At 48.9% G+C, this 18,566-nt stretch overlaps 1 protein-coding gene across 1 annotated transcript in view; it reads right to left on the reverse strand.

The window, feature by feature from the left end:
- The window catches only part of LOC110530522 (1-phosphatidylinositol 4,5-bisphosphate phosphodiesterase epsilon-1), a 41,862-nt gene that overhangs the window by 1,640 nt on the left and 21,656 nt on the right, over positions 1–18,566 (reverse strand). Inside the window, 20 exon segments of the mRNA XM_090242349.1 lie at positions 163–358; positions 808–1,032; positions 1,175–1,333; positions 1,678–1,923; positions 2,088–2,216; positions 2,345–2,463; positions 9,033–9,294; positions 9,488–9,651; positions 10,014–10,313; positions 10,536–10,676; positions 10,830–10,953; positions 11,118–11,242; positions 11,606–11,647; positions 11,793–11,922; positions 12,084–12,242; positions 12,466–12,582; positions 12,770–12,877; positions 16,725–16,896; positions 17,009–17,070; positions 17,161–17,399. Coding sequence (XP_090098475.1) covers positions 164–358; positions 808–1,032; positions 1,175–1,333; positions 1,678–1,923; positions 2,088–2,216; positions 2,345–2,463; positions 9,033–9,294; positions 9,488–9,651; positions 10,014–10,313; positions 10,536–10,676; positions 10,830–10,953; positions 11,118–11,242; positions 11,606–11,647; positions 11,793–11,922; positions 12,084–12,242; positions 12,466–12,582; positions 12,770–12,877; positions 16,725–16,896; positions 17,009–17,070; positions 17,161–17,399 — 3,218 coding nt within the window. The 3' untranslated portion in view covers position 163.

Below are 18,566 nucleotides of genomic sequence, written 5' to 3' on the forward strand. Positions count from 1 at the left end.
AGTTGACTACTTAAGAATTGTGAAAGTCCTCAATGGCGCTGCCGATGCTAAGACAGGCTTTTGGGCACTTATTTATCTCTATGAGTTGGACATAGAGATCCTATAATTCACTATGAATGCACTGTGTGTGTAGTAGAACAGGTATGAAGGAGAACCACTAACGTCACTCTCTGGTCTCACTCCGATGCAGACAGCACACAGCCCTCTCATCATTGCTGTGCACCACCTCAGAGCAGGCGTGAGCCCCGATCCATATGGCCCGGCTCCGGCCTGTCAGTCGTTTCAACTCACTCGCCAACGATATTCCTTTCCGCCGATCCTCGCGAACAGGTCTGACACAGTCTTCATGCTGAGCTGTCTGAGAACATTGAAGCTGTCAATTATGGCCAGCTACTCCAGAGAAATAACCCTAATTTTGGTCATTACAAAATAGAGGGATTTGTTAAGATTTCGAGACATTTGCAAACTGTTCTTTTGATTGGGTTGGTCTTGCCATCTTAAACACAGCAAACATTTTTACCTAAACATATTTACAGTTACTGACAAATTCAATAAATGTGGCCCATGCAGGAAATCTCATACATTTGGCTATCAACAACACTTGACGTATCTCTCACACACACACACACACACACACACACACACACACACACACACACACACACACACACACACACACACACACACACACACACACACACACACACACACACACACACACACACACACACACACACACACACACACACACACACACACACACACACACACACACACACACACACAGTCCTCATCCTATATCCTCACCTCTTTTCCCTGAGCCTGCTCCCTGAGCCTGAGGATGAACTTCCCCTGTCCCCTCCACCTCCCCTGGGCCTGGAATACACATTCCTGGTCCAGGAGGATCCTCTGGGTGGGTCTGGCAGGGAACCTGCGCCCCAGGGGCTCCTTGACTACCTCCTCTATCAGAATGTAGTCACTGGTGTTGCCCGCTGACAGCAGGAGGCTGGACTGTCTGGCTTTCCTCAGTGTCTGCAAGTGAAATGGAGATCAGTTACACGGTTAAAGGCACGATCTGTAATTATAACAGCCTGCCCCTGCAACTTTGTTTGTTTGGTAAGTAATGGGGTTAGGGAAATGTAATCACTCCCGTGACTGACTCCCATATGCTTACCTGTCGGATGAGGTCATTGCCTGTGATGTGTCTGGGAGCTCTGAGGGTCACTGGTGATTGGTCAGGAGACACTCCATGTACTTCCACCAGAAAGGAATCGTCCTCCAGTCCACAGCTGACCTCCATCTCCTCTATAACTGGCTTCTCATCATTCACAAGCTGAAACAAAGGTGAATATTAAAGGTATGGTTGTTGAGTCTTTTTTTAGAGACATCAACAACAGTTCATTCATATCTGCGAAGAATGGCATAATCGGCACATCCCACACATACATTGACAGGAACAGGGTCAGTTGCAGTGCAACACCGCCAGAGCAGTTTTTGGGGTTGAACAAGCTGAACAGGTTGAGTAGATCAAAGAAAGAAATGTCCAATATAATTTGAATTCTAGGCTCTGAAGCAACACAATTGAAAAATGTGCAGCGACTTTACCAATTGGAAGTCGTACATTTGGTCATAAGAGAACGGAAAAGTGATTTTGAGAAGGTTGAAATACAACCAGACCTTTTCTCTCGTTTTGAGGCATACTCTGCCCAGGTAGCCTTCGTCAGGGTTCCAGCTCTCAACAACCCTGAGTATCTCTTCCTCAGGCCTGATCGTCCTCTGCAGGAGAGGCCTCCGAACCTCCCCCCTCTCACCCCGAACCTCACCCTGAGCCTCCCCCCTCTGACGGGGCAATGTCACCCTCTCTTCCATCAGGAAGTAAGAAGGGAGGGAGACTAGAGTAGATGAGGAGAGGGATGGAAGGATCTGGAAGGCAGATATAGAGAGATAGAACGATAGAGATTAAGCATTATATTGCTGCAATTGCACTGTTGAAATGAATCTCGAAGATCCAAATGATCTTAAACCCCCACCAAATGTGTAGAATGCTGAGGTACAGTACATGGTGAATTGAAAGATGACATGCTTACATTGTGTAGGAGCTCTCTGGCAGTGGTCCTCTCCCTCACACCCACCACCGTAAAAGGCTCAGGCCCAGGGACTCCATGGACGGTGACTCTGTACTGCACAGCAGCCCTACGCTCCTCTGTGCTGAAGAGCTGGGAGACACAGACACACAGAAAAATCCTGCACACTCTGTAGCTCTCAAGGACAGGAGTAGGAGAAAACCCTGCACTACAGACTCACCCACTATACACTCACTACACACTATAGACTACAGACTCACCCATGATGCAGGCCGTGAACCTGCTTTTCCGCTGTCTTCAGATGTACGGCTGTAGATGAACAGACTGGAGACTGGCAGGACCTCGTTGTGCTGATTCCTCAGCTGCACGTGCCTGTATCCTGCCACACACACCCCCACACAGTTTTGAAATGATTGCCACTGTTAGTATTGGGAAAATAATGCTCTCATTTGACAGCATTGCAACTTTTTCTGCCTTTCTTATAGTTTTCTTTTACCCATGCTGTCTCTTTTAAACTGAACTTCATGTGGGCATAGAATTTGACCCATTTTGTGGGAATTCAATTAGCTAATCAAATTGAAAAAAGTTGTGTGTATCTCCAACAAGTCAGTTCGTCAAATTTCTGCACTGCTAGAGCTGCCCCGGTCAACTGTAAGTGCTGTTATTGTGAAGTGGAAACGTCTAGGAGCAACAACGGCTCAGCCACAAAGTAGTAGGCCACACAAGCTCACAGAACGGGACCGCCGAGTGCTGAAGCATGTAGCTTTAAAAATCTAATGTATTATTGTATGAAATATGGATTAAAATGATATGCAGCCATAGTTCTACAACCACTGAATGCCTTCAAATGCAAGCATGCCTACCCCCAGAAGAAAAATAAAAAATATAATGAATTATTTTCAGTTTTGAAACAGGGTTACAGTATTTTGAAAATGTCGGAGACATTTATTGCACATCAAACCCAAAGTGTCTGACGATACTCATGACTGAAGCCTACCTTCACAGTACGACATTATTCTGGACAAAAAGATCCAGGTGTAATAAACCTTGAATGGGCATGTGAAGACAAATAGGTACAGGTCATTTGCATGTATCCTATTTGTTTGCACATGGCCATTCCCTTGGTATACAGTATGCCCATTCAGTGTGCATTTTATTCATTTAGCAGACACAGCTTACAGTAGTGTGTGCATACATTTTCTTTTGTACTGGTCCCCTGTGGGAATCGAACCCACCACCCTAGCATTGTAGGAGCCATGCTCTACCAACTGAGCCACATGTGACCATTTGGTGCTCATTCAGAGGCATAGCAGAAGTGAAAAGTGATAGTCCTTAATTAAAACTAAAACAAAGCATTCACCCCACCTCTGTTTTGGTGAAAAGCTGAGGGATGGGCCTGGAGAAAATATAACCACTCTCAAATTCATAGACAAACAAATGGATGCAAGGACAGACCATCCACGAAATCAACATGATAGTTTTAACCATGTTGAGGCTATACAGTCTTTGCATTTACATTGTTTACAAACATTGGAGTTAAAACAAGCATATATTTTTGGTTCTAATGGGAAACGACAGTTGAACTAAGCTCATGAGGAATTTATAAGTTATATTCTTATTCTTATTATTATATTCTTCAAGAATCAATGGGTATATATTATTTATTTACAAGTCCAAAAATGTATGTAGGAACTAAGGATTCTAGCTTTAATGTTAGGAAAGAATGTAGCCCCACTCACAGCAGGTGTTCATGTTTGAAATGTCTCATGTGACAATGAGTCTCTTTTCATCTGAAATGACTATAGCTGTACCAGGTTTTGTCATGTATTGTCATGTTGTGTCTTTCTGTCCTTTCCTTTCACCCTGTCTCCCTCTGCTGGTCGTATTAGGTTACCTTTTCTCCCCCGCTTTCCCCCAGCTGTTCCTTGTCTCCTCTTGACTACCTCGTCACCCCTTCTCCCACCTGTTCCCCTTTTCCCTCTGATTAGTCCCCTATATCTCTCTCTGTTTTTGTTCCTGTCCTTGTCGGATTCTTGTTTGTTGTGTTTCATGCCTGAGCCAGACTATCGTCATGTTTGCTGTAACCTTGTCCTGTCCTGTCGGAATCTGCCGGTCTATCTGAGCCTACCTATGTTTGGTTATTAAAGAAGCTCTGTTTAAGTTAGTTCGCTTTTGGGTCCTCATTCACTCACCGTAACAGAAGAATCCGACCAAGAATGGACCCAGCGACTTCGGATCCTCTCCACTCAGCCGTCGGGATCCAGGGAGCGATGCTAGGCAGACACGAGCAGGAATTGTCTGCTGCTCGACATGCCGTTGAGACCCTGGCCACCCAAGTCTCCAACCTCACAGAACAGGTTCACCATCTCCGCCTCGATCCACCGGCCACTTCCAGGGCTTTCGAATCTCCGGAGCCCAGAATCAATAACCCGCCGTGTTACTCTGGGGAGCCCACTGAATGCCGCTCGTTCCTTACCCAGTGTGATATTGTGTTTTCTCTCCAGCCCAACACTTACGCCAGGAGCACTGCTCGTGTCGCCTACGTCATATCTCTCCTTACTGGACGGGCTCGTGAGTGGGGCACGGCAATCTGGGAGGCAAGGGCTGAGTGTACTAACCAGTATCAGGACTTTAAGGAGGAGATGATACGGGTTTTTGATCGATCTGTTTTTGGGGAGGAGGCTTCCAGGGCCCTGTCTTCCCTATGTCAAGGCAATCGATCCATAACAGACTACTCTATTGAGTTTCGCACTCTTGCTGTCTCCAGTGGCTGGAACGAGCCGGCCTTGCTCGCTCGTCTTCTGGAGGGTCTCCGCGCAGAGGTAAAGGATGAGATTCTCTCCCGGGAGGTTCCTTCCAGCGTGGATTCCTTGATTGAACTCGCTATTCGCATTGAGCGACGGGTTGATCTTCGTCACCGAGCTCGTGGAAAGGAGCTCGCGCTCTCCGTCGCCCCCCTCTCCGCATCACTACCATCTTCCTCTGCCGGCTCGGGAGCTGAGCCTATGCAGCTGGGAGGTATCCGCATCTCGACTAAGGAGAGGGAACGGAGAATCACCAACCGCCTCTGTCTCTATTGCGGTTCTGCTGGTCATTTTGTCACTTCATGTCCAGTAAAAGCCAGAGCTCATCAGTAAGCGGAGGGCTACTGGTGAGCGCTACTACTCCTGTCTCTCCTTCAAGATCCTGCACTACCTTGTCGGTCCATCTACGCTGGACCGGTTCGTCAGCTTCCTGCAGTGCCTTAATAGACTCTGGGGCGGAGGGCTGTTTTATGGACGAGACCTGGGCTCGGGAACATGACATTCCTCTCAGACAGTTAAGGGAGTCCACGGCCTTGTTCGCCCTGGATGGTAGTCCTCTCCCCAGGATTCAGCGTGAGACGCTACCTTTAACCCTCACTGTTTCTGGTAATCATAGCGAAACCATTTCTTTTTTGATTTTTCGTTCACCTTTTACACCTGTTGTTTTGGGCCATCCCTGGCTAGTTTGTCATAATCCTTCCATTAATTGGTCTAGTAATTCTATCCTCTCCTGGAACGTCTCTTGTCATGTGAAATGTTTAATGTCTGCTATCCCTCCTGTTTCCTCTGTCTCTTCTTCACAGGAGGAGCCTGGTGATTTGACAGGGGTGCCGGAGGAATATCACGATCTGCGCACGGTGTTCAGTCGGTCCAGGGCCACCTCTCTTCCTCCACACCGGTCGTATGATTGTAGTATTGATCTCCTTCCGGGAACCACTCCCCCCCGGGGTAGACTATACTCTCTGTCGGCTCCCGAACGTAAGGCTCTCGAGGATTATTTGTCTGTAGCTCTTGACGCCGGTACCATAGTCCCCTCCTCCTCTCCCGCTGGAGCGGGGTTTTTTTTTGTCAAGAAGAAGGACGGGTCTCTGCGCCCCTGCATAGATTATCGAGGGCTGAATGACATAACAGTTAAGAATCGTTATCCGCTTCCTCTTATGTCTTCAGCCTTCGAGATCCTGCAGGGAGCCAGGTTTTTCACTAAGTTGGACCTTCGTAACGCTTACCATCTCGTGCGCATCAGGGAGGGGGACGAGTGGAAGACGGCGTTTAACACTCCGTTAGGGCACTTTGAATACCGGGTTCTTCCTTTCGGCCTCGCTAACGCTCCAGCTGTCTTTCAGGCATTAGTCAATGATGTCCTGAGAGACATGCTGAACATCTTTGTTTTCGTTTACCTTGACGATATCCTGATTTTTTCACCGTCACTCCAGATTCATCTTCAGCACGTTCGACGTGTCCTCCAGCGCCTTTTAGAGAATTGTCTTTTTGTGAAGGCTGAGAAGTGCACTTTTCATGCCTCCTCCGTCACATTTCTCGGTTCTGTTATTTCCGCTGAAGGCATTAAGATGGATCCCGCTAAGGTCCAAGCTGTCATTGATTGGCCCGCCCCTAAGTCACGCGTCGAGCTGCAGCGCTTTCTCGGCTTCGCGAACTTCTATCGTCGTTTCATCCGTAATTTCGGTCAGGTGGCAGCTCCTCTCACAGCCCTTACTTCTGTCAAGACGTGCTTTAAGTGGTCCGTTTCCGCCCAGGGAGCTTTTGATCTCCTCAAGAATCGTTTTACATCCGCTCCTATCCTTGTTACACCTGACGTCTCTAGACAGTTCGTTGTCGAGGTTGACGCGTCAGAGGTGGGCGTGGGAGCCATTCTTTCTCAGCGCTCCCTCTCTGACGACAAGGTCCACCCATGCGCGTATTTTTCTCATCGCCTGTCGCCGTCGGAACGTAACTATGATGTGGGAAACCGCGAACTGCTCGCCATCCGGTTAGCCCTAGGCGAATGGCGACAGTGGTTGGAGGGGGCGACCGTTCCTTTTGTCGTTTGGACTGACCATAGGAACCTTGAGTACATCCGTTCTGCCAAACGACTTAATGCGCGTCAGGCGCGTTGGGCGCTGTTTTTCGCTCGTTTCGAGTTTGTGATTTCTTATCGTCCGGGCTCTAAGAACACCAAGCCTGATGCTTTATCTCGTCTCTTCAGTTCTTCAGTAGCCTCCACTGACCCCGAGGGGATTCTCCCTGAGGGGCGTGTTGTCGGGTTGACTGTCTGGGGAATTGAGAGGCAGGTAAAGCAAGCGCTCACTCACACTCCGTCGCCGCGCGCTTGTCCTAGGAACCTTCTTTTCGTTCCCGTTCCTACTCGTCTGGCCGTTCTTCAGTGGGCTCACTCTGCCAAGTTAGCCGGCCACCCTGGCGTTCGGGGTACGCTTGCTTCCATTCGCCAGCGTTTTTGGTGGCCCACCCGGGAGCATGACACGCGTCGTTTCGTGGCTGCTTGTTCGGTCTGCGCGCAGACTAAGTCCGGTAACTCCCCTCCTGCCGGCCGTCTCAGGCCGCTTCCCATTCCCTCTCGACCGTGGTCTCACATCGCCTTAGATTTTGTCACCGGACTGCCTTCGTCAGCGGGGAAGACTGTTATTCTTACGGTTGTCGATAGGTTCTCTAAGGCGGCTCATTTCATTCCCCTTGCTAAGCTTCCTTCTGCTAAAGAGACGGCACAAATCATCATCGAGAATGTTTTCAGAATTCATGGCCTTCCGTCAGACGTCGTTTCGGACAGAGGTCCGCAATTCACGTCTCAATTTTGGAGGGAGTTTTGCCGTTTGATTGGGGCTTCCGTCAGTCTCTCTTCCGGCTTTCACCCCCAGTCTAACGGTCAAGCAGAACGGGCCAATCAGACTATTGGTCGCATCTTACGCAGTCTTTCTTTTCGCAACCCTGCGTCTTGGTCAGAACAGCTCCCCTGGGCAGAATACGCCCACAACTCGCTTCCTTCGTCTGCGACCGGGCTATCTCCTTTTCAGAGTAGCCTCGGGTACCAGCCTCCGCTGTTCTCATCTCAGTTCGCCGAGTCCAGCGTCCCCTCCGCTCAGGCTTTTGTCCAACGTTGAGACCGCACCTGGAAGAGGGTCAGGTCTGCACTTTGCCGTTATAGGACGCAGACTGTGAGGGCTGCTAATAAGCGTAGAACTAAGAGTCCTAGATATTGTCGCGGTCAGAGAGTTTGGCTCTCCACTCAGAACCTTCCCCTTAAGACGGCTTCTCGCAAGTTGACCCCGCGGTTCATTGGTCCGTTCCGTATTTCTCGGGTCATTAATCCTGTCGCAGTTCGACTTCTTCTTCCGCGATACCTTCGTCGCGTCCACCCGGTCTTCCATGTCTCCTGTATTAAGCCCGTTCTTCGCGCCCCCGCTCGTCTTCCCCCCCCCCCCCCCCATCCTTGTCGAGGGCGCACCCATCTACAGGGTCCGCAGGATTTTGGACATGCGTCCTCGGGGCCGTGGTCACCAGTACCTCGTTGATTGGGAGGGGTACGGTCCTGAGGAGAGGAGTTGGGTTCCCTCTCGGGACGTGCTGGACCGTGCGCTGATCGAGGATTTCCTCCGTTGCCGCCAGGTTTCCTCCTCGAGTGCGCCAGGAGGCGCTCGGTGAGTGGGGGGGTACTGTCATGTATTGTCATGTTGTGTCTTTCTGTCCTTTCCTTTCACCCTGTCTCCCTCTGCTGGTCGTATTAGGTTACCTTTTCTCCCCCGCTTTCCCCCAGCTGTTCCTTGTCTCCTCTTGACTACCTCGTCACCCCTTCTCCCACCTGTTCCCCTTTTCCCTCTGATTAGTCCCCTATATCTCTCTCTGTTTTTGTTCCTGTCCTTGTCGGATTCTTGTTTGTTGTGTTTCATGCCTGAGCCAGACTATCGTCATGTTTGCTGTAACCTTGTCCTGTCCTGTCGGAATCTGCCGGTCTATCTGAGCCTACCTATGTTTGGTTATTAAAGAAGCTCTGTTTAAGTTAGTTCGCTTTTGGGTCCTCATTCACTCACCGTAACAGGTTTGGGTCTTCTAATAAAAACACACTCTTTGTGTGTGTGCCAGTGTGTGGAAGATAAGTCACAGATTAAATGATGTAGCGTGCGTGTGTGCCTACCTGTCCTGAGTGCTCTGAGTGATATGATTCTCTGAGCGGTGGTCTGGGAGCTGTTGTGTTCCACCACAGTAAACCGTAGGAAGGCCAGGTCAGCCATGAGCAGGGGGAGGTGGAAGCTCTGGTTCCATATGGGGTTCAGGGGGTTACGGTGAACGGGTTTGGTGCGGAAGTGACACCCGTCAGCCTGCATCCCCAGGATGTCTACCTCGATGCATGGACTGCCTGCTGTAGTCCCTGGGCATAGATTCTGACCAGAGATAATCTGGAAGGAATGGAAAGAGAGAAGGGGGGGATAAGCGAGAGACACAGATAGAGAAAGACGTCAAGAAAAAATGTGTTGCACCAGATGAACTGACCGAAAAAGGAAACCGGTTGACACTGCTACCTTTGAGGATCACTAGCTACTTGTTGTACACATGTATACATTCAATCCATTACCTATGCTATGTACTCACAGTGAGAGACAACAGGACGGGGCTCATCCCCCTTGGGTCTCTGTCCAGGGGGCAGAAGTGTCCGTAGAGTGGGCAGCTGGGGTCCCACAGGACCGGGGGCTTCAGGACGTACCCACAACCCCTGTTAGGCTCAAACATGGCGGCATTCAGTTGCAAGGGAAGGTCTGTCAGAGAGAGAGAGAGGGAGAGAGAGAGAAAGAGAAAGAAATATGTAAACTATTGGAGAGACTGAAAAATAGGTTTGTGCGCCAACAACTAGACTTTCAGACAGACAATGTAATTTTCAAGAAGCATGTTGTGCTCCAATTTCAAATGACTTCTCTGAATCAACTTCTGAAATATTGAATTCGCCAAACCTCTTGTCCCTTCATACTTTTGACTGAATGTAGACAGGGCCAACTCGTTCTGGCAATAGGCCAAATATCAATTCCTCATATGAGGCTAGCCAAATTAATTTCCCACTTTCTTTCATTTGGCATAATGAAGCAAACTTTACTTAGTTGACGACTCCTAGCGTCTAGCTCACCATCGGTCTGGTAGTTGAGAGCGACCAGCTGTATTCCATGCAGCCAGAAGAGTAGGGGACTAGGGTTGGTGGAGTCGATACGTGTGGCTGCTGGGTAGGTCCGCAGGAGCTGGGCGCTGGTGTGTTGGATCAGCTTCTGGGCGTAGCGGCGACACAGGCGTTTTGCGGCGTTCTCATTGACTGAGGAGACATGGTAGCACTTTGGGGTGTGGATGAGGGAGCTGAGGGAGGCATTACAGGTGTACAGAGGGGAGGTGGGTGGTTCTTCCCAGTTGGAACGGGGGCCCTCTGATGCTGCTCCTTCAGATTTAGGGGGAAAGGGTTATGAGAGGAGTGTGTGTGTGTGTGTGTGTGTGTGTGTGTGTGTGTGTGTGTGCGTGTGAACGCAAAGGGTTTAACTCATCAACTTTCAAATATATCCAAAAGATGTCCAGCCTGTCTAGGAAGAAGTAGCAGACCCTTAACCATTGAGTTAGAACTACGTTTTGATAGCTAAGCATGGGGCAGAGAAGGATAGTCTACCTCTCCCTGGGGTGCGCATCACTGTCGATGGGTCCCCTGGAACACCTTTCTCTGGATCTTTCCCAAAGATGTACCTCCTTCCCTTTCCTTTAGGAGAAAGAACTTCCTGTCTCTCTTTTCTCTCCCTGGAAGTGGATAGACCTGGGACACACAGACTTATACCTTCACAAGGAGATCTCACAAGTCAGGAATATTACTTTAACCTACTCTTGTGAATGTGAGACTGGAACACAAGGCTATTTACAAGGCATTGTATAGTTTGTTTATAGAAGATGATGTAGTGTAAGGAAAGACCTGGGAATTTGACAGCTTGGCAGTAGATCACCAGATCTGAGAGCTCCAGGGCTATCTGGCGTCCTTCCTTCTTGCTTCGAGGCAGCTTGAACTCTTCCTCCAGCTCCTTGCCAAATACATGTGTCTGGGTGAGAGAGTGTGTAAAAATACAAAAGAGACAAAACTCTTGTCTCATGATGTTATTAATCAAATATAACGGGAGAAACTGGTTAATTAAGAAAAATTCCAACAAGATAAATACTTTTGCATTTCTACGTCTGCTGGATCCTGAATGGAGGACAAACTCACTTCTGCTTTGTTGTGAGTAGCTCTCTCGCATTTCTTCATCTTCTTGGGGACTTCGTCACTGTGTTTGGTCTGTAACTTCTCCCGTGGAAGATACTTTCCCTCAGGCCTATCCTCCAGGATATTATCTGTATCAATGTAGACATTCCCAGCCAAAGACATTATTATTGCAGTATAAACAAAAACACACATTCATGCAGTGTAATCTAATTTGAGGTTTTCAGTGGTCTAAGTAACATTAAAACATGTAGCCAAAAACTATTGGCTTTCAAGCAGTCTCTTGTTGTTTTTGACCCACTTGGTAATCCAACTGAGTATTGGTGGGTACTAATTTAGTAGATAAGCAGCTTTGGAAAAGTCACAACACACAGTCACACAGCCAGTGTACTAGAGCACTGCACAAACAGAGCACAAATCTATTCAGCAATAGGACAACAAGCATGCTGTGGAATTGGCAAATCTTAAGTGATTAATTTGATTATTTTTATTACCTTCTGGGAGAGAAGAAGCAGTAGATAAAGCCAGGGCGTCAGCTACAGAGGAAGAGAGAGTAGGGGGTCACAGGATAAGTAGAAGAATTGGGATAATCAACATTATTGCTGTTTGAGGTTGTTACCACAGAAACGTCTCAACTATAAACTGTCATATACTGGGCTGCTCTTGGTGTTGTGACCATACCATCAGATAGGGATTCATACTCATAGTCGTATTCATCCTCATCCTCTTCTTCCTCTTGATCGTCAATGATTGGGTAGGGAGGAGGCATCACACTACTGGCCTGAGAATGCATCTGGGCCAACTGGTGAGCCTGTATCAGGAAGAGTCATTTAGGACAATCTTAGTTCCTTCTAATTATGTATCCGTGTGCCATCATTTTAGGTACATATAGCACATTATATAGATACCGGACTGGATCAACAACTGTTAAAAAAAACTTTTGGTCAGTGTGTTCCTTATCAGTGGCCTTGCCTTCTGTTTGAGGATGTCCACTGGCGTCTGGTGAGCTTTTAGCTTCTTGTTCTTGAGGAGGATTTTCCCCCTCAGTTGCCATGGTGAAGGCAGCTGTGGGTCGCCCAGGAAATCACTTTCGAACAGGAACTTTGTCACCAGCTTATCCCCAAACACCGTCTGTTGAAGGACAACACAAACACACCATCAGAGTTCTAATCTGTTCTGAGGGGAGGTAAGGTATGTAAGGTATGTTCCCGGGTGGTGGTTCAATAACTCTATGACTACCCTGAACCCTTAACCTCACCTCTACTTCTTTTCGTTAAACACCAACGAGCATCAGAAAGAGCCCATTTCACATCTCAACATTGAACTAGACAGGATAGTAAGTAGGCCTACCAACCTTGAATATGTCGGCCATCTTGCGTTGCTGCGGCAGGGAGCAGTGATTCTCTATGGACAGCATCACAGGTAGGTCAGAGGTCACGAAGGCAGAGCGGTTCACTGCCTCCACCACATCCTGCAGGAACGGAAGATTAATAACTCAACTCAATAAATGAAATTAAACTTAATTCAACCCAACTAAACTTAATTAAACTCCGCTCATCTCAACCCAACTCAATTCAACCCAAACAAACTCAACTCATCTCAGCTTAGGTAAACTAAATTCAACTCAATTCATTTCAACTCACTTCAACTCACCTCACCTTGAAGGGTATGCGGGTAGTGAGGGTGTGTCCATGGTAGATGATTGGCATGCCATCATCTCCATCCCAACAGTCCAGTTCAACACTCCTACATCCCTGGAGGAGCACCTGCGACAACAACAAACCAAACAATAACGTAGCGACCTGGACACAACACCTGGACACCTGCACATAACACCTGGACACAACACCTGGACACCTGGACACAACACCTGGACACAACATCTGGACACCTGTACACAACACCTGGACACAACACCTGGACACAACACCTGGACACAACACCTGGACACCTGCACAAAACACCTGGACACAACACCTGGACACAACACCTGGACACCTGGACACAACACCCGGACACCTGGACACCTGTACACAACACCTGGACACAACACCTGGACACGACACCTGGACACAACACCTGGACACCTGGACACAACATCTGGACACCTGTACACAACACCTGGACACAACACCTGGACACAACACCCGGACACCTGGACACGACACCTGGACACCTGTACACAACACCTGGACACAACACCTGGACACAACATCTGGACAATAGGACACAACACCTGTACACAACACCTGGACACAACACCTGGACACAACATCTGGACACCAGGACACAACACCTGTACACAACACATGTACACAACACCTGGACACAACACCTGGACACAACACCTGGACACAACACCTGGACACAACACCTGGACACAACACCTGGACACTTGTACACAACACCCGGACACCTGGACACAACACCTGGACACAACACCTGGACACATCACCTGGACACCAGGACACAACACCTGTACACAACACCTGGACACAACACCTGGACACAACATCTGGACACCAGGACACAACACCTGTACACAACACCTGGACACAACACCTGGACACAACACCCGGATACATGGACACAACACCCGGACACCTGGACACAACACCTGGACACCTGGACACAACACCTGGACACAACACCAGGACACAACACCCGGACACCTGGACACGACACCTGGACACAACACCTGGACACCAGGACACAACACCTGTACACAACACCTGGACACAAAACCAGGACACAACACCCGGACACAACACCCGGACACCTGGACACAACATCTGGACACCAGGACACAACACTTGTACACAACACCTGGACACAACACCTGGACACAACACCTGGACACAACACCTGGACACAACACCTGGACACCAGGACACAACACCTGTACACAACACCTGGACACAACACCAGGACACAACACCCGGACACCTGGACACAACATCTGGAAACTAGGACACAACACCTGGACACAACACCTGGACACAATACCTGTACACAACATCTGGACACCTGTACACAACACCTGTACACAACACCTGGACACAACACCTGGACACAACACCTGGACACAACACCTGGACACAACACCTGGACACCTGGACACAACACCTGGACACAACACCTGGACACAACACCCGGACACAACACCCGGACACCTGGACACAACTTCTGGACACCAGGACACAACACCTGTACACAACACCTGGACACAACACCTGGACACAACACCCGGACACCTGGACACAACACCCGGACACCTGGACACAACACCTGGACACCTGGACACAACACCTGGACACAACACCAGGACACAACACCTGGACACAACACCTGGACACAACACCTGGACACCAGGACACAACACCTGTACACAACACCTGGACACAACACCAGGACACAACACCCGGACACCTGGACACAACATCTGGACACCAGGACACAACACTTGTACACAACACCTGGACACAACACCTGGACACAACATCTGGACACCAGGGCACAACACCTGTACACAACATCTGGACACAACACCTGGACACAGCACCCGGACACCTGGACACAACACCCGGACACCTGGACACAACACCTGGACACCTGGACACAACACCTGGACACAACACCAGGACACAACACCTGGATACAACACCCGGACACCTGGAAACGACACCTGGACACCTGTAAACAACACCTGGACACAACACTTGGACACGACACCTGGACACCTGTACACAACACCTGGACACAACACCTGGACACGACACCTGGACACCTGGACACAACACCCGGACACCTGGACACAACATCTGGACACCAGGACACAACACCTGTACACAACACCTGGACACAACACCCGGACACCTGGACACAACACCTGTACACCTGTACACAACACCTGGACACAACACCAGGACACAACACCTGGATACAACACCTGGACACGACACCTGGACACCTGTACACAACACCTGGACACAACACCTGGACACAACATCTGGACACCAGGACACAACACCTGTACACAACACCTGCACACAATACCTGTACACAACATCTGGACACCAGGACACAACACCTGGACACAACACCTGGACACAACACCTGGACACAACACCTGTACACAACACCTGGACACAACACCTGGACACAACACCTGGACACAACACCTGGACACCTGGACACAACACCTGGACACAACACCTGGACACAACACCCGGACACCTGGACACAACATCTGGACACCAGGACTCAACACCTGTACACAACACCTGGACACAACACCTGGACACAACACCCGGACACCTGGACACAACACCCGGACACCTGGACACAACACCTGGACACCTGGACACAACACCTGGACACAACACCAGGACACAACACCTGGATACAACACCCGGACACCTGGACACGACACCTGAACACCTGTACACAACAACTGGACACAACACCTGGACACAACATCTGGACACCAGGACACAACACCTGTACACAACACCTGGACACAACACCTGTACACAACATCTGGACACCAGGACACAACACCTGGACACAACACCTGGACACAACACCTGGACACAACACCTGTACACAACACCTGTACACAACACCTGGACACAACACCTGGATACAACACCCGGACACCTGGACACGACACCTGGACACCTGTACACAACACCTGGACACAACACCTGGACACGACACCTGGACACAACACCTGGACACGACACCTGGACACAACACCGGACATCTGGACACAACACCTGGACACGACACCTGGACACCTGTACACAACACCTGGACACAACACCTGGACACGACACCTGGACACCTGGACACAACACCCGGACACCTGGACACAACACCTGGACACAACAGCTGGACACCTGGACACAACACCTGGACACAACACCTGGACACGACACCTGGACACCTGTACACACCTGGACACCAGGACACAACACCTGGACACCTGGACACAGCACCTGGACACCAGGAAACAACACCTGGACACAACACCTGGACACAACACCTGGACACCTGGACACAACACCTGGACACGACACCTGGACACGACACCTGGACACCTGGACACCTGTACACAACACCTGGACACGACACCAGGACACCTGGACACAACACCTGGACACCTGGACACAGCACCTGGACACCAGGAAACAACACCTGGACACAACACCTGGACACAACACCTGGACACCTGGACACGACACCTGGACACGACACCTGGACACGACACCTGGACACAACACCGGGACACAACACTGGGACACAACACCGGGACACAATAACTGGACATCTCTATGGCTTGGATCAGAAGGACACAACATCTAGACACCTCTATGGCTTGAATCAGAAGTTTTGGATCTCTTGATGTAATTGGCTAAGGTGTTGGACTAACAGGCGCAAGGACCCGGGTTCAAATCCTGGTAGGGCTTCCCCCCAAATTCATAACAATAAAGGCTTTTCAATGATAGTTTATCACCACAAAAGCTTTATTGCTGTACACTCAATGGGTTTGAGTAAATATCACATGGAGTGTTATCCCCGTCAGGGTAATACCAGTGTTCTGATTGTCACCTGGCTGTACAGCTCCACAGACGACTCTCCCTTGAGTTGGTGGGAGGTCAGGTTGTGTGATGTAGCGATGTAGTAGTAAGACAGAGGGTAAGACAGAGGGTAATGGAGTTCTTCAACATTCAGCGGAGACTCTTCCAGTTTGGAAGCAGAGTTGTCCTTGTCCATCAGATACCTAATAGCAGGGGAAAACCAGTCTGGGTCATTTCTTTTTGGCTCAGTTGGTAACAGCAGGGTCATGGGTTCAATTCCCGCAGGGATCACAAATACATACAAACAATACTGACCGGGCAAATCCCTCAAAGGACATCCAGCCAATCTGATGCAAAGTGGTAGATGGTTCAAATGTCTAGAACACACAACACATTCATTCAGTGGAAGATTGTTTTCCAAAGGACAAACGCACGCACACACACCGACACACTTCATCGTCACACACCTGGATGATTCTTAGGACTTCATCATGTGAGTGGTTCTCTCCCTGACAGTTGACCAGGAAGTCGTTGAGGTGCATGATGGTCATGCCCAGAGCTCCCAGCGAGGCACTCTCCACGCCAGTACCATTGGTCACGATGCTGGCTGCAGCTATGGCGTCTGAAATATGCTTCTGATTGTCTGACATGTGTCTCATGATCCAGATGGAAAGACCAAAGTCCAGGCCATTACGTGTCAGAAGGTCTAGGATGGTGGGGAAACACAAATAAAGACTTTTACACTTGACTTCAAAGCAAATATGAGTAGCTGAGTTTATTTACATACACAGCCCTGATTGGCTGATAGGATGGTCTAGAGCTCACCCCCTTACCCAGACGAATGGTCATTGGTCTATTATAATCAGATCAAATTGTGATGTCATGATCTGGGCCAAAAACTCCATTGCATCTCAACATGCTGAAATTCAAGGCATTCAAGTCAATTTCAGAGTGTTATTTCGAACTCAGTGTGGAAATAAATAAAACAATAAGAATATCATGTCTTTAACTCCACTGCCCCTTTAAGGGCTTTTCACACTGCACAGGCCGTCTTATCCTAGGGCTCAGAGATCCCTTTAAATCTGTAGTTTGAAGACTGTTATTCCTAGACTTGTACCAGATCTGTTTGTGCTTCTCTCACCAACTCCAGCAGTCCTTGACATGCCAAGCATGGCCATACAGCACATACAGATCTGGGACCAGGCTTCATTACTCCTAAATCATCTAAATGGAATTGACCCCAACTGGGCAGGTAACTCACCCAAGAAACTCACCCAGGAAACTCACCCCGGTAACGCACCCTGGTAATGCGCCCTGGTAACTCACATAGGAAACTGTTAAGGGAATGTTTATCTATAATGACTAATTATGTATACATTTCAATCAGGATGTACTAGTCAGAATACTGTTATGCTACTGTACATGTATGAATTTTCTCTCTTGCTCCCAGTATTGAATATAATGTAGTGAATGTAGTCGGGAGTTTAGTACAATGACGGTCTGTTCCTTGGTACAAATGAATGAACTATCTCCAGACTGTCTAGAATGCTTATCTACACCGACTGACCTTGGCTCTAGGCGAGGAGGGAAGGCTTGAGAGCTATAGAGCCTTTCTACCAGTGTCAAGAAGAGACGGAACATTTAGAAAACACTGACGTCATTTTCAGTTTATAACCTGTGGTAAAATGTGTATGAACTCAGTACTCTCTTGATTAAAGGCTGTTACTTGACTTTTAAGACCGGGGCTATACCATTCCTATACAATAAGGGTCTTACAAATTCTTATGAATTGACAGAGTGTTTAATTGTAATTGGGAATTAAAACAGAGGAATTAAATTCCTTCAACAGAAACTCACCCAGGAGACTTACCCA

This window comes from Oncorhynchus mykiss, chromosome 1 (genome assembly GCF_057628025.1).
Source record: "Oncorhynchus mykiss isolate SJ-2025 chromosome 1, ASM5762802v1, whole genome shotgun sequence".
In the NCBI taxonomy this organism is placed as follows: Eukaryota; Metazoa; Chordata; class Actinopteri; order Salmoniformes; family Salmonidae; genus Oncorhynchus; species Oncorhynchus mykiss.